Source organism: Arvicanthis niloticus, chromosome 19 (assembly GCF_011762505.2).
Source record: "Arvicanthis niloticus isolate mArvNil1 chromosome 19, mArvNil1.pat.X, whole genome shotgun sequence".
In the NCBI taxonomy this organism is placed as follows: domain Eukaryota; kingdom Metazoa; phylum Chordata; class Mammalia; order Rodentia; family Muridae; genus Arvicanthis; species Arvicanthis niloticus.
The window spans coordinates 4,108,797-4,125,202 of record NC_047676.1 but is presented as its reverse complement, the minus strand read 5'-3'; the positions used below and the strand labels follow the sequence as shown (position 1 = coordinate 4,125,202).

The 16,406-nt window shown below is 42.6% G+C and overlaps 1 protein-coding gene across 1 annotated transcript in view; it reads right to left on the bottom strand.

The window, feature by feature from the left end:
* Window positions 1–16,406, bottom strand: part of Adamts16 (ADAM metallopeptidase with thrombospondin type 1 motif 16) — a 118,929-nt gene that overhangs the window by 60,772 nt on the left and 41,751 nt on the right. Inside the window, exons 6-9 of the mRNA XM_034523493.2 lie at window positions 16,121–16,204; window positions 13,611–13,770; window positions 12,364–12,469; window positions 4,547–4,684 (exon numbers count right to left, since the gene is read on the bottom strand). Of these exons, the coding sequence (XP_034379384.1) occupies window positions 4,547–4,684; window positions 12,364–12,469; window positions 13,611–13,770; window positions 16,121–16,204 (488 nt within the window). The remainder of the gene's footprint in view (window positions 1–4,546; window positions 4,685–12,363; window positions 12,470–13,610; window positions 13,771–16,120; window positions 16,205–16,406) is intronic.

Sequence of the window (16,406 nt, the reverse complement as noted above, 5' to 3'; positions counted from 1 at the left end):
GCCAAGTCGACAATGGAAGCAGCCACAGAAACTGTCTGCAGATAGGGAGACAGGGAAGGAGACTGTCTATGTGTGCAGATGACTGTCTATGGAGAAATCTGGAAGTATCAAAGACACTTCCAGGAAATAATAAGTGTAGTTGGGAAGCTGCAACATAAAAGGCTAATACACAAAATCAATTGCTTTATACGAACTGGCAAGGAAAAGTAAACTCAAATTACAAGTATAGTGTCATTTACATTGAAGCTTCAAAAATGGATCAGGAGTATTAATCTAGACAAATATGTATTACAACTTTAACTTGATGTGCGCTAAACTGTTTTTTTTTTTAATTTCGCAGAATTTATTTAATCTTTTCCAGTGAAATGTGTTTTAATTTTTTTCTTTTTTTCCATTTTTATTAGATATTTTATTTACACTTCAGATGCCACCCCCTTTCCCCATTCCCCCCCTTAGGAAACCCCTATCCCATACCCCCTTTTCCTTTTCGCATTTATACATTTTTAAAAAAAAATGTTAATCATAGGCTTTATAAGTTTGGTAATGCTCAATCAGAGGTGTAACCCACTACCCAACCTAGATATAACAACTATCTTTGACTGGTGGAGATACATGAATATCTGTCTCCCTGTCTCCCCCCTCTTTCTCTCTCTCATCACCTAGCTTCTCCTCTCCTTCTTCTCTTCTCCTTCTTCTCCTCCTCTTCTTACCCCTTCTCTTCCTCTCAGTACTCCTCCCACCTTAGCTCCTCCTACATATCACCCTTCCTGTTAAAATGAAACTTTTCTCTCAAAATACAATTAGAGCATAATTATGCCAATTTGCACCCGTGAGGTACAAGATAGTCCATCATTTTGTTGACTAACCAGCACCTCTGTCATCTATCCTAACTAAAACATTTCGTTCTGAACCTGGCTTTAGGATGAATGTCAGCTGACGACCATTCACTCAAATCTTTTCTCTCAAGGTAAATAGCCAGGATTGGCTATGAGGCTATGAGTTTTCAACCCCGTCAGAAATTCAGAATGACTGAGTTAACTATAATTGTGGGAAGCACAAAGCATAGCTTCTAAAACTTGCACTAAACTGTTGAAAGGAACCAGATAACTGAATGAATGGGAAACACCCAATGTCCTTAAAGAGGGAGCAGAACCAGTGGCATGGGGATGGTGTTCGCCCATTCTTGTTTTGATCTGTAGCTTTAGTGTAATCACAGTAAGAATTCAGACAAGTCATTTTATGGCTATGAGCACTGACTCTCAAATTGATACAAAAGATAAAGAAATCTGTAATAATTAGCACAAAATTTAAGAATAAGAACAAAGCTGAAGGGTCATACCTCCTAATTTTAAGACTTCATGGAAACTCACAATTATCACAAAAAGGTTGTAGTGCCAAAACAACAGATAACTCCATCAGTAAGGCAAAACAGTCCAGCACAGAAAGAGTCTCATATAGAGGTTCTGAACAAATGAAGCTTGAGTAACCAGATATCCATATATAAATTATATCAACTATTCTCAATACATTTTCTGGTTTCAAGATTTGTTATAAACGTATGGTGGTTAAACTCCTGTCATCTTCTTCACAGAAGCTCAGATGTACAGGTGAGACAGAATGGAGGCTTGAGAGATATATCAGCCTTACACTGTCAGCTAACTTTTCAAACATTTCACGGAACCCAGTGCAAAACAACGTTGGCTGTGAATGCTGGACATCGTCAAACCGAAATCATCCCAATGGTGACTCAGAGAGAATCCCATTTTCTCACCCACCAAGTAGCACTGAGTATGGCAGGGGAGTCTGTACCCTCTCTCGTATCTTCAGACCCACAAGGAGGTTCCCTTTCCTATGCATAACGCAGTAAACGTACAGACCCACACTGGTGCGAGGGCAGCCATAGGCACTGCTCTATAGGAGTACAGGATTCTAAATGGAGAAAAATAAGAAACTGAAGATGAGTCTGTGTTGTCAAATGCATCATGGCAGGCGAGAGTCTCCCCAGGTCACTGACTCCTGGATGCAGACGTGAGTAACTGAGTGGCAAGCTGAAGTCTCCCTCGGTCATGGACCTGATTTAGACATGAGTAACTGAAAGCTTTCTGTGTATTAATGGGAAGTGACACATGACTACATGACTTCACTGGGTGAATTTTCCAAACAAGTATCTGTCTTTCTCGACTCCACCGAGAACGGAGAAAAGCCGTGCTGGCCACCCCAGGCCCATCAGGTTTCTTTATTACTTGTTTTTCCATTTCCCACATGCTGGGCTGCTGGAGGACAGCGGCAGCATCTTACTCATGGCTGGGACTGTGTCCCAATGGCCACCTAATGGTGAAAGATACAACACTATTTGGAGGATTGGAAGTCAGGGAGCCAGCAAGCACACCAGACAGGCCAGCAGGCAGCCTGGGGTTCCTTACCCCCGAAAATGCTAGGTTTCATGCATGTGAGACTATCCAATTTGAAATTTTGTTAACAGTTTAAATGAATCTCTGTACAGTTTAATATTAAGACATGACAGCATAAAATATTACATATTTATAAGTAATCTACAAAAATTAGTAAAGTAGCTAAAGATAGTTTCATTAAAAATTATTGACTATTTTATTCATTACCATAAAACCAAATCAGGGTGCTTCAACACCTGCTTTTCCTCTTTTAGTATTGGTGAACAAAACTGGATTTTAATTGTAGAATCTTAATAGTTTTTAGAACAATGTTCTAATTTGAAGATTACCGTACACTTCTAATGTCCTCAAACCATTTTTCAGTGACTGGGCAGCAGTTTCTTTACCAGCTTTGACTCTTTCATGACGTGAGCTCTCACTTCATATCCAAATTTTCATTCTCTAATTTTCCAAGCTGTCAGGTGATAATTTAAACTTCTAAAAATGTTGATATGTTTGTCTCATAGACATAGAAGTGAAAGAGAGCTTTGTAAAATTTGGGACAGAAACCAGAAAATTCAGGAAATATTTTGAGTAAATCCAAATCTTCCCTGTCAATACAAACAAGAGCGGAGCCACTTTAAAGGGTAAACTAACTCTTCCTCACTACTGAAAGTTTCACTCACACTGGAAAAAGGTGAACAGCTGCAAGAAAGAGCTAAAGACATTCCAGCCACCCCCAGTGTGTTGTGGGAATCACAGAAACTCCCAGTAGAGGAAACTAGGATAGGAAAGTCCAGATGAGGGCCAATCAGAAGGCCAATCAATGCTCTTCTCCATTGCTCAGGGCAGCCTGTTTCAAGTGGCAGCAGCTCAAAGTCCAAGAGTAAGTGGCTGTGAGTGCCCGGCCCTGAGTGGGATATCAGCCCCTCTAAGTCCTTCAGGAACAACCATGGAAGAGGGTACAGAAAGAATGTATGAGCCAGGGGCTGCAGAGTGTGGGAGGCAGGTGGGGTTTTATAAAACACTGATGTCCTTTTGAAATAGCAAGGCTACTGCCTTTATGGGCTCACAGAAACTGTGGTTCTCTGCAAAAGACAAGACTAGGACCTGTTGACATCCCAGCATGGAGTCAGTCCCAGCTCTCTCTGAGGACTTTAGTCATTTAAAGCTCACTGTGGGGGAAGCAGAGCCATTTTCTTCAATGGTGTAGCCTCTATTAACTTATCCTCGTTCCAATAGATAAGCCTTACCCTAGCAAATAGAAGCCACCTCAATTAAACTCAGTGGGTCACAAAATTAAACCACCACCACCACCATCACCACCACCACTATCACCACCATCACCATCACCACCACCACTATCACCACCATCACCACCACCACCTCTACCACCATTACCATCACCACCATCACCACCACCTCTACCACCACTTCCACCACCACCATCACCACCACCACCATCACCACCACCACCACCACCACCACCACCACCACCACCATCACCACCACCACCACCACCACCACCACCACCACCACCACCACCACCACCAAGAAGCCAGAAAAGGACAACTGAGAAGGATATGGAGGGCTGATGGATCGACTAGTTAAAAAACTGCCAGACACAAAGACCCAAATTCAGATCTCTGCATCCTACATATAAAGCCAGGTAAGCAATAGATGCCTGGAGTCCCAAGCTTGTAGTAAGAGTGGTAGAGGGGAGCTAACAGATGCAGCTTCACAGAGAAACATCATTTCAAATAAATAAATAAATAAATAAATGGTGGGAAGCAACAGAAAAGTGATGCTTGATCTCAACGTTGGGTCCCCATACCCATGTGTCCCCCCACAAGCCTCACACTTATGCGAACATACACATAAACATCAGAGAGAGAGAAAGACAGAGACAGAGATGGGAGGACGTGTCAGAAGAAGGAATGGATTAGTGTAAAGAGGAGGGAATGAGAGGATTGTGGGAGTACAGATGATCAGAATACATTTTATATACATGTATGAAACTGTCAAAGAGTAAATACAATTTCAAAATAAAAACATATGAATTAAAATTTTAAACAATCCAGACTGTTGATGGGAAAAAACTTAAAAGGTTCCCAAAAGTCCAGAGTGGTTACAAAGCTGCCCCAAGGGATCCATACCTTAAGAACTTGTGCAGATACTGACGGCTGCAGGGGGACCAGGAGAAGACGCCATTGCGTCCTGCCAGTGTTGGGGACATTATGTTGCCCTCAGACTTCTTGCACATATTCCCTTCTCCATCATGGACCATGCCAAAGCTAAGGAAGAGAGAAAGTGGTCATTTAAAATCACACACTGGGCTATAGTATCCAATATACACTGAGAGGGAAACTGGAGGATGTGAAAACCATCCCTCTTCAGAAACAGAATAGTATCAGTCAGGCCATGGAGCACGTTTGTGTGTTCCCATAGCCCCTTGGAAGAGCTAGTGACTCACCACATAGCTTCAAGGACAACATATCAAGACTCAGAGAGTGTATCAGAACCCACAGACACCACCAGCACTGGAGGAGTTTTCAGAGCTGTTAGAAATATAAAAGTTGTATGTGTGTGTGCTTAGGGCTGATCACTTGGGATTTAATATCACGGAGGTTCCTCTCAGTATATTGAATCTTCCTCTTTCAGTAGCCATTAAATACATGTAACTCTTTGTCTGGACCCGCCATCCATGCCGGAATGTTAGCTGGGTGTCATTGTCCTAGGTGTGTTTAATGATCATCTTGTTGTAACTTTCAATTAGCATTAAGTGGACTCAGCAGGTTGTATCCATACATACATAAGTATATGCATGTGTGTACATATGGGTAATACGGATGTTTGCGTCAGCTTCAACAATACTCAGCGGCCACATGCACTCCTCAGGGAGATAACATCCATCTCCACAACCATGCTGGGCTGCTCCTTGGCACTCCCTGACCTGATAACCACATCTCTCTGCAGAGCATCTTTCTGTAAGAGTGAGCAAAGTTGTAAGCATAGGTGGGAACTGTTTAAATCTGTGTCCGTTCTGACTGAAGGGAAACCACAACAGTTTGGGGGTTCTACCCTGGCCTCCTGCATGGACATACCTCAAGCCTCAGTAGCTATGAATGAGGGTGCCACAGATGCCCATGTATTACTCACTGACAGACAGCATGTTCCTCAGAGAGTTGTGACAAAGGCAACCCTGAACCTAGAGGGACAATTGACTCAAGTAGCCACCTCCTAACAAAGCTCTGCCTCTCTTAAATTCCCAGAGTTTTGCCTGCAGAAGGACTCATCGCCATTTTCTTTTTTTTTTTTCTTTTTTCTTTTTTTTTTTTTTCTTTTTTTTTGGTTTTTCGAGACAGGGTTTCTCTGTGTAGCCCTGGCTGTCCAGGAACTCATTCTGTAGACCAGGCTGGCCTTGAACTCAGAAATCCGCCTGCCTCTGCCTCCCAAGTGCTGGGATTAAAGGCATGTGCCACCACCGCCCTGCTCTTCCAGGATGTACTCCAAACTGCCTTGAAGCTTGTGGAAGAGCCACAAACCCCTGAAAACCTCTACTATTAAATGCATATTATTCAGAACCCACTTACTATTGGCCACTGCTATTTACTACTCTGTCATTATATTGATTCCTCAAGAACAGGTGTTGAGTGAACGAAACCCAGAGGAAAGAGAAAAGACTCTTAAGAGAAAGTAGAAGTGGGGAGACTGGTTATTTGATTCATGGAAACTATCAAGATTTTCATGATGTGCAGATGGAAGACAACATGGGCAAGAATTAAGTGGGCATAAGATGAGCTCTAAGGAAACAAGAGAACATGCCCTTCTGCAGAGGCTGAGAACACAAGTGTGTACTTAGATGCTTGCTTATGATAATGTAAGTTAAAAAATAAATAGTATCTGGGTTGTTTCCAGCTTCTGGCTATCACAAATAAGGCTGCTATGGACATAGTGGAAGACATGTCCTTGGGGTATGGTAGAGCATCTTTTGGGTATATGCCCAGAAGTGGTATAGCTGGGTCTTTAGGGAGACCTATTTCCAATTTTCTGAGGAACCGCCTGATTGATTCCCAGAGTGGTTGTACCTATCAATCCTATCAGTGGATGATAGGATTCTTCTTTCTCCACATTCTCCCCAGCATATACTATTGATAGAGTTTTGATCTTAGCCATTCTGACTGATGTGAGGTGGAATCTCAAGGTCGTTTTGATTTGCATTTCTCTGATGATTAAGGATGTTGAACATTTCTTTAAATGCTTCTCAGCCATTTGAGATTCCTCTGTTGAGAATTCTCTGTTTAGCTCTGTACCCCATTTTAATTGGGTTATTTGTTTGGAGTCTAACTTCTTGAGTTCTTTGTGTATTTTGGATATTAGCTCTCTACCAAATGTAAGGTTAGTGAAGATTGAGCACATCATGAGTTTTGTGGGCAAATGGATGGAACTAGAAAATATCATCCTGAGTGAGGTAACCCAGACCCAAACTGACATGCATGATATGAACTCACTGGTAAGTGGTTATTATCCAAAAAGTTCAGAACACCCATGATACAACTCACAGACTGTAGGACACTTACCAAGAAGGAAGGCCCAAGTGTGGATGCCTGAGACCCACTTAGAAGGAGAACAAAATAATCACAGGAGGCAGAGGAAGGCAACTGGTTGGAAGAGGAAAGTGGAGAGGAGAAAAGGGGGAGCAGGATCAGGTATGGAGAGACAGGAGGGACCCCCAGAGGGTCAGGAGAAGGAATCAAAATATGCAGCAGTGGAGGTTAGGGGACAGGGGGACTCTACAAAGTCTCAGAGACCTGGGATATGAGAGGCTACCAGGACTCAGTGGGGATGACATTAGCTGAAATGCCCAACAGTGGGAAGATGGAACCAGAAGATACCACCCCCAGTAGATAGAAATGGCCTCCAGTTGAGTCAGGGGACCATGCACCCATCTTCAAAATTTTTAACACAGAATTGTTCCTGTCTAAAGGAAATGCAGGGACAAAAATGGAGCAGAGACTGAAAGAAAGGCCACCCAATGACCAACCCAACTTGGGTGTGGGGCAGCAGGCTGTGAGAAGCAGCTGGGTGCTTGGTTGAACATGAGCTTGGAACCCCGGACCATGATTGGAAGGCAGGAGTTTGGCTCTGCTTCCAGGCCCTGGTTCTTTTCATTTAGCTTCAGCCATTCACAGCTCCTCCTACAGAGAGGTCTATGGCCATCAGTCATGAGGAACAGGCCTCAGGCCCTAGAGAGATTTACATATGAATGAGGTACCTGAAGGCCAGAGGGTGGAGCCAATTAAGCATTCTTCCCCAGCCCCTTCCCACCCTCCCTCCTTATTTAACCCAGGTCTGCCCTGAGTTTTTGGGGGGTGCACATCCAGATTCAACCACCATCTGCCATGACATTAAAGCCTGTAAACACCCATGGATTTATCATGTCATTGGGGCCACGGCGTGAGGAACCATGGAGAAGCCTTTAATGAGCTGATGTAGTCACAGCCACTGTGCCTAACTTCCCCCTGGAGGAACCCTCAGCATTCCCTGCCAACTACCCATGTCCTCACACCAAATCCTGACACTATTACTGAGGCTATATTATGCATGCAGACAAGAGCCTGGCATGGCTGTCCTCAGAAAGGGTCTACCAACAGCTGACTGAGACAAATGCAGACACTTACAGCCAATCATTGGGTTGAAGTTTGGAACCAATATGGAAGAGTTAGAGGAAGGACTGAAGGAGCTGAGGGGGATTGCAACCCCATGGGAAGAACAGTGTCAACTAACCCAGACCCCTCAGAGCTTTCAGAGACTAAGCTAAAAACCAGGGAGCATACATGGGCTGGTCCATGGCCTCAGGCACATGTGTAGCAGAGGGTTGCTTTGTATGACCTGAGTGGGAGTGGATGCATTTAATCCTGTGGAAGCTTAATGCCCTAGGGAAAAAGGAGTGCTGGTGGGTAAGAAAGGATGGGTGGGCAGATTGGAGAGCACTCTCTCAGAGGCCATGGGGGAGATGGGGTAAAGAACTCGGGGAAGGGGGACCAGGAAGGAGGCAATGTTTGGAATGTAAATAAATAAAATAATTTAATAAAGATAAAAAAATAAAAATATTTCTAAACACCATTTTATATGTGGCATTAGCCATATGACTTCTAATTGCTATCTTACTATACTCTACCCCGATTAAAAACAAAACAGAGGACTAAGGAAAGCCCTTTATTCAGAATAAAGCCAGGAGCTCAGACATGCAGACATCAAGGTCCATAGGATCCATGCAGTGGTCTAACTATAAGGTGATTGGAGGGGTATCCAAGGAGATCTTGTAGGCAAATATTGCTGGATTTCTGCAAATTTTCTGGTCAGTACCAAGAGTGATGTGGATGTGGTAATTTTAACCTCCACCCATTCTCTGAAGTTCTATTAAAGGCAATTAATCAAGGCTAAGGCAACCACATGGCAGGGGAAATGTGTCATGGCTGTGAGAAGGATTTGGGCTGAAATCCCAGAAGGAAGGCTGTACAGGGAGAGAGCAATGACAAGCAAATGCCAAAGCACGCTGTCTAGGCTGGCCCTTGACCTGGTTTCAGAGGAGAATGTTACAGCCCAACACATGACCTAGATAATTTTACTATCATTTCAGCCTACATTCTAAGGAATTCAAATAACAATGTCTGCTTTCTGGAGATTTCCTGGTTTTCAATTTTTTTTAATTGAAAAATATTTTTCAATGATCAGATTTCAAATTTTGCTAGTATTAAAACATCAGAGAAATTCACTATGAACTTTGGCTACCCAAAGCATGTCCTGGAGACTTCTGGCATGCTAGTAGGCTGTGAGGGAGAGTTGAGCATGTGGCGGTGTTCTCACTATCCCCATGTGATTTGGATACTTACAGAATCTTCTACATCATGAGTTATCTTTCCAATCAGCACACCATGCACAGACATAACATATCTATCACATAAACATGCCACAGAGACCACATATGATATTAATGTTAAAGTAATGGAAGAAAGCATAGATGTATCTCAAAGACAGGGTTGGTATTGGTCACCAAGAAGTATAATTCAAGTTATGTATTTCAGATAAAACTTATTTCCCATGTACCATAGCACTCTATTTAAAATGGTTATCATCCCATAGGCTAAATAATAAATACTGTCTGTCCCTTCATCCTTAATAACACGTAGGACCTAGATGTCTCCTATCCACACCCTTACACATACTGCCTGTGAATACAACAGTCAATCCAAGCTTCTCCATTTCTGTTTGTTGACTCAAGGGCAATTTTCCAGCAATGACTCTTATTCAAATAAAAAGTATTAGTCTAGAGGTCACTTTGGTATGTGAGATATGCCAATTTCAGAAAGACAAATAGTGTGTGTCTTCTCTTGTGTTTAAGTCTATATTTAAATATGTATATACACACATATGCATTCCTACTTACCTGTATACATACATACTTGCATGCATACATACATGCATATATATATACATACATACATACTATAAAATGCAAATATAAGGTGAACTATGAAGGTGGTTGAAGAGATAAAGAGACGAGGAACAAGACAAAATAATGGGGAAAGAAAAGAAAATGGTGTGTGCTTTCTCTCATATGGAAAATACAAATGTATGTATATGCATACACACATACAGCCAGTGAAAAGTGCAAATAAAACATAATATATGTGTAAGAAAATATCACCATGAAACATATGCAATTAAATAATAACATGAAGAAGATAAAAATTACAAGCATAATTTCAGATAAAATGGTTTTGTATATACTCAGAGTTCAGTGCCTCTTGTGTCTTCCACTATTCCCTGTGTCTTGCCATTGCTATCAGACAGTACTTATTCATTGCCAATCTATCTCCAGGGTGAGAAACAGGGTGAGGCTGTTGGGACAGTGTGGCTAAGGAGGTGAGATGCTCTTGAGTGTGGCAATGGAGCAATGTCATCCAGATGCTGACTCCCTGTTTGGAAAGTGAAGGTGATTGTAGGTAGGACCAGCATGCCCACAGCTCTGACACAGACTTCCACACCAGGAGGCAGGGGCAGATGTGGAGACCCCAGATAGGATGAAATTAGAGTCTTTAGACAAGTTTTTGGAGTGAGCAGGAGCTATAGAGTAGAGAAGGGGCTTAGTCAACACCTTGGTTCAATCACAGCTGAGCTGTTTGGTTCTGGGCAAACTGTTGAATTCACGGAGCCTCAGTTTATCCCTATGTAAAGTGGCATGACAAAGCTTTCTATATACCAAACATGCACTGTGCATCTGACACATCACCTAACACAGAGACTTCTTCACACACTAACAGTGGGGATATATGTGTGGTGGGAGGGTGGTAGGGAGATGGTCAAATGTCAGCAGGTTTCAAATACAAGAACTCTTAAGAGGAATGACAATGAATAACCCAACATGACCATGAGATCTTCCCAGAGGGCAGCGACAATCCCTAAGCTGGGTGACGGTGCAAAAGCTGGCTTGCTCTAATGCTCTTCAAGTCCAGCGACTGGGCCAGTTGCTACTGGAGACTTAGAGTTCAACTGAGGAAGAACCAAGCTGAATTTCAGTTAAATTAGCCACCTGCAGCAGTAACTAGTACAGCTGATGCCTGTATCTCTCTGCTTATCAAACTCTCGTAGGCTGAGTCCTCGGTGACTTAAGTATTTCTTATCTTGATTTTTTAATTAAGTTAAGGTATGGTTGAGAGGACAGCAAGAGCCCAGTGTCATTATAATAATGAAAGTTTTTAACTCGAGAAGATGATTAAAACACAATTGTATCTTAGCTGAAAGCCTTATAGAGTGTAGGAGTCTGGGCAATGAAATCATCAATCACTGCCTGTGATAATGAAGGATTGGTAATGGGATGTACAGCTTCGCCCTTGGGTCAACAGTTTACATAGCCAAAGCCTGCAGAGCCTCCATAGGATGTGACTGAACAAAGGCATGCATATTTGTATCTGTGGAGTGTGTGTGTGTGTGTGTGCGTGTGTGTGTGTGTGTGTGTGTGTGTGTGTGCGCACGCGCACACATTTGGGCACAACTGTGGGCTCATGGGTCTGAGAACAGGTGTATTGAATCCAATTTCCAATAGGAGATAGAAAAACTAGCTTTGTCAAGACACACATCACAAATATGCTATCTCTATTTTCCTGTTGTCTGGAAAATCAAGTTGCAAGAAAAATGATTAGCAGAAAAGGGGGATTCCGAGTGGTAAATTTTCTGAGAGAAATTTCAAGTAGTGTCTCAATATGGCAAGCAATAATGTCTATGATGTCAGTTGAGTTCCATCGTCCTCAAGGCACTCAGAGGATGTCCAGAGCAGTTTAGGAGGTAATGGGGCACTCACAGCACTTCAGTAGACCATACCCCAAAGTGAATCAGCTGACAGGATTAAAAGCATAAAATCTTATATAGGAATAACAATTTCTCTAAGCTATTGTGAGTATAAATATAAGATTATTTTGCATGAATGAAGGATACCAAGAGTTACTCAATGCTGGTTTATTTTCTCCCCTCCTCTCTGTGTCTTTGTGTGCATGTGAAATAACATAACCTGATGTTACCTCATTTTATAAGTAATAGCTCAGAAGTCAGGGTCAGGACATGGAAAACCAACCATGTCTTCACAGGGCCAAATCCTCAGTGGCCACAGTGCCAAATTCTACTTATATACTTCTAAGTACAGCATGTCTACACATCACATATGAGTTCATATGTGTATGTATATTAGCATGTGTGTTCATGTATGTTACATGTATGTATTCATGTGTGTGTGTATGTGAACAAAACTCCAGAGCAGCTACCATTGACAAGAAGACTTGTTCCTCTGTCCAGTCGGATGGAGTACCATAAGAGCAGCCTACTGGAAAATGAGATGAACCCACAGAATCAATACAGAAATGCAGATATCCAGTCAGAAGATGACATCCCTCCTCCTCCAATGAGTCAGACTTACTTGTGTCCAGACTCATGAGCAATGGTGAAGGCCAGTCCAAGTCCTGAGTCTTCATTGACTGTGCAGCTGCGGTACTTACTGCACATTCCACTAATGGGTGCAAAACCTGTAGGACATAAATATAAAGAGAATGCAATACGATGGTGTTGATTTATAATGAGTGATAGTGGTTTTATTTTCTGGTATTTGATAAAGTTTGGTTCCCATCTTCATTTGGGAAATGTGAGATGGGCTACTCTTGGGCAGCCATGATGTATTGATGTGGTAGCAGGAAATCTGTCTTATATCCTTAGAGCCATGGACTCTGTCTTGTGATAAACAAGCTTAGATTTTATGCACTGTTCCTGGAAAAGACTAAAGTTGGAACAAAAGTCCAGTGTGGTTTTTCCTCATGTCTCCCACGAGCTTTCCTTCTTTGCGCTTTATCTTTCTGCAGTATTAAATCATTGGACTTTTGAGATGTCACTGGGGACAATCACACAGGGCATGCTGATGTCCCCAGTGAGGAATTATGACAACATCCATGAATAGTCATCTACCCAGAAACCACACCAGGTTCTCAGTGTCTGGAGTTGTCCCTGGGACCTGATTGCAGAGGTACTTGGTGCCTGACACATATAATACTTCCAGACTTCTAGAGGAAGCACAGTGTTTAAGCTGTCCAAACACTTTAAACCATGCTGTCCAGAGTGGGTAAAATATATGTTCTCCAAGCCCCACTGAGGGCTAGCCTCATAATGCTTTACTGAGAAACAGAGTTAACCTCTGCTACACTGGATTCTCTCTGGCAGCTTCTGTATTAAAAACTCGACCCTTCTGAACTTGAGGGACAAATAGAATAAAAAGAAAAAGATCTCTGTGGAGTCCTAGATAGTAGCACACTCTTTGGCCATTTAAAAAATTGTCAAAGCGCCTCACTCTATTAACATTTAAAACATGGCCGGCCTGCTGATGGTCAGATCTTTACAGAGAAATGTGGAAACGGAGAGTAGAGCTTTACTGTGATATCTCCATGAATATTCATGATTCCATTACTCTTGTGACATTATGAGACAGCTTGAATCTCCCTGTCCCATTTGCAGTGGCAGGAGACATGGAAAAGAACAGTTATTATGTGAGAAGAGGCAGGGACTGCATTCTTTGTTCCTGCTCCACGTCAGTTGACACATACAAGAAAGCTACTGATGATGGTAACTACACAGTGACCCTCCCCCCACATTTCTGCAAATCACACTGGAGAATCTTACCCAATGTGTCACAGGGCTCATTCTTCCAGGAACATATGTCCAAACCAGTCAGTAAGATGGCGTGGTCATGACGAGTTCCATCTTTCCCCATCAATCCAGATTGCCACTGGCAGAAGCTGGTTAACGTGTGGTCTGCATGATGACTAATCACCAGCCCTGGCTAGGCAAGAGAGGCCAAGACACCCACAGAAATGTAGAAAACGCATGCTAAAGTCATTCTCAACACAGAAGGCTACTCTTAGTGAAGATTTAAAACACAAAGATGAACCCAGAAGGCACATGATAAGAGGTACATATGATGGTTTAACATCCCAAAGAGTGCATTATACAAATCTGTGTGGATTCAAAGAAGTCACTTATGTGCCTTTCTATACACAATCTATTGGAATGTGTCTGATGGATTCTTGGATTCAACGACCAAGCAAGATAGCATCTGAGCACGAATCTTTCATAAGGAAAAAAAAATCTTTGAATAACACTTTACAAAATTGTAGCTGGAATAGGATCTTTTGTGTGTAGCTCACACAGTATACCACACACACACACACACACACACACACACACACACACACAGAGAGAGAGAGAGAGAGAGAGAGAGACCTCTCTAGCAATGAATTCACAACCATAGCCAACAACATTTTCACCCCTGATGTAACAGTGTTAAGCCAATAACTTTTCTAGACAGACAACTTGTTCACACCAAGAGGTCAATTTCTTAAATAAACTTTAATGAAACAATATAGAATTCCATTAACTTTATTCATACATGCCAAGTGCAGCAGTGGACTATGGTCATGAAGTCTAGAACTATATGGGATGGAGGATGGAGGGCCAGGAACATCATGAGAGCTGGTACACTGAGTTATTGACCCACTTGTAGGTGTGCTACAGTAGCCTAAAGGTAATCAAAGAATATCAGTTTTTGAGACCCTGTTTCAGAATGCTATCTTGTTCAAAGCTTTAATCTCTATTGAAAAAAAGTTCTCTCATAGTCACTAAAGACATTTTAGTCTTAAATGTTTATTTTATTTTCCCAGAGTCCCATGCACCTAAGCGACCTGCTGCACAGAAGAGCACACACGCACGCCTGCATTCCTCAGCTGGTGATTTCCAGGAAACTGTTGTTAATTAAAGTTAACACAGGTGTATGATCAAACGATAACCTTGCTTATTCTTTGCATCTTGGATGAATTCCAAAGCAAGAACGTTTTAATACAGGGAATAATTAACCTGTCACCCGAGAAGCCTGGCTAGTTCAGCAAAACCTCCCAGCTGTGAACTCACAGAGCAGACAATGGGGTTAGACAGGCCGGACAGCCTTCCCTGCTGCATCCCACCTGCATGGAAAAGGGGCACCCCACAGATGTTATGAATCATCTTTGATTCCATCTAAAACATTCTTGGCTTTATAAACAAGAACTCCATGGCTACCAGGGGACACTGAAGACGTCACCAAGGGTAGGAGTGGATGCTGGTTGTCTAGCTCAGGCTTGAGCCCACATGCCTTCGCTGAGTCAGTAACCAGCCTAGGAGAAACTGAAGTGGGACCCATTTTTAATGAAGACCTTCCATATTGCTGATGCTGTGAGGAGCACCTTAGGGTGCACAGCATGTGTCTGTGTGGTGACAGGAGACCACCCTGTGAGGAAAGGGTTTCTTTCACCCATTGCTACCATGACAGCATTAACTGAGATTAGTTTCCAGTAAGGAAAATTTATTCCAAGATCTCCAAGAAAAAAACCTATGGCTGAGCATTGTGGGGATTTTCGGAAGCAGGCAATGGCAGGATAAAACAGCATAGCACAGCCCAGCCCAGCCCAGCTCAGCACAGCACAGCTCAGCACAGCATGGAACACTTCACCGTCCATGCTAGTAACATGGTTGGTCTTCTGAAAAGCACAGACAGGAAACTCAGGGTGGCTAAAGACACACGCTGGTCCTTCATACTATCAGTGTGTTTCCTTCCCACAGTCTCATGGCAAATGGGTCTTCTGTTTTCTCATGAGCCCACATACACAACATGGCACTTTCTCTGTCTCTCTCTCTGACTCATACACATGTATATACATACCACACACAGACCCCTACCACATTTACAGTACACATACCACATACACATGCATGCACACACATAGATAAACAAACATCACATATACATACACAATGCATTCACACACACACACACAACATACCACATGCATACACACACTCGCTCTCTCACACACACTACACACACCACACATACCACACACACATACACACTCACATACACACATCATATCACCCCCCCCCACACACACACAACATACACACCACACACCCACATGCACCCTTAGAAAGAAATAAAAAGAAATGAGTCATTTTAAACACAAACTATGAAATCTTTCTTTTCCCAGTAAGAAAGAAATAAAGACTATACAGAGCGATTGCACTCAAGGGAACCAAAGCAGCTTTGCATGCTTAGTTTCCTTCAGGGGAGGGAAAACTGCTGCTTCTGAAGCTGGAAATACCTGTTCATCTTCCAGCAGAATGAGCCCCACAATGACAATATTGATGTTTCCCCCAATTGTTCCATCCTTGAATAAGGCAGACACCTGAAACAGAAAAACAACATCTGCATGAGCCATGAGTGCATCCTCACCTAGCAATGGCCCATCTTCTTGCCTGGAAGAGCAAGCCCTAGTTCTTCAGTGCCTGAGCTGAGTGAGTATTGTCCCCTTACATTTCTCAGATAGTATAGATATGTGGAACCCTACCTGTGGAAACTTGGAAATCTACAGCTGAAGTTCAAGGAGA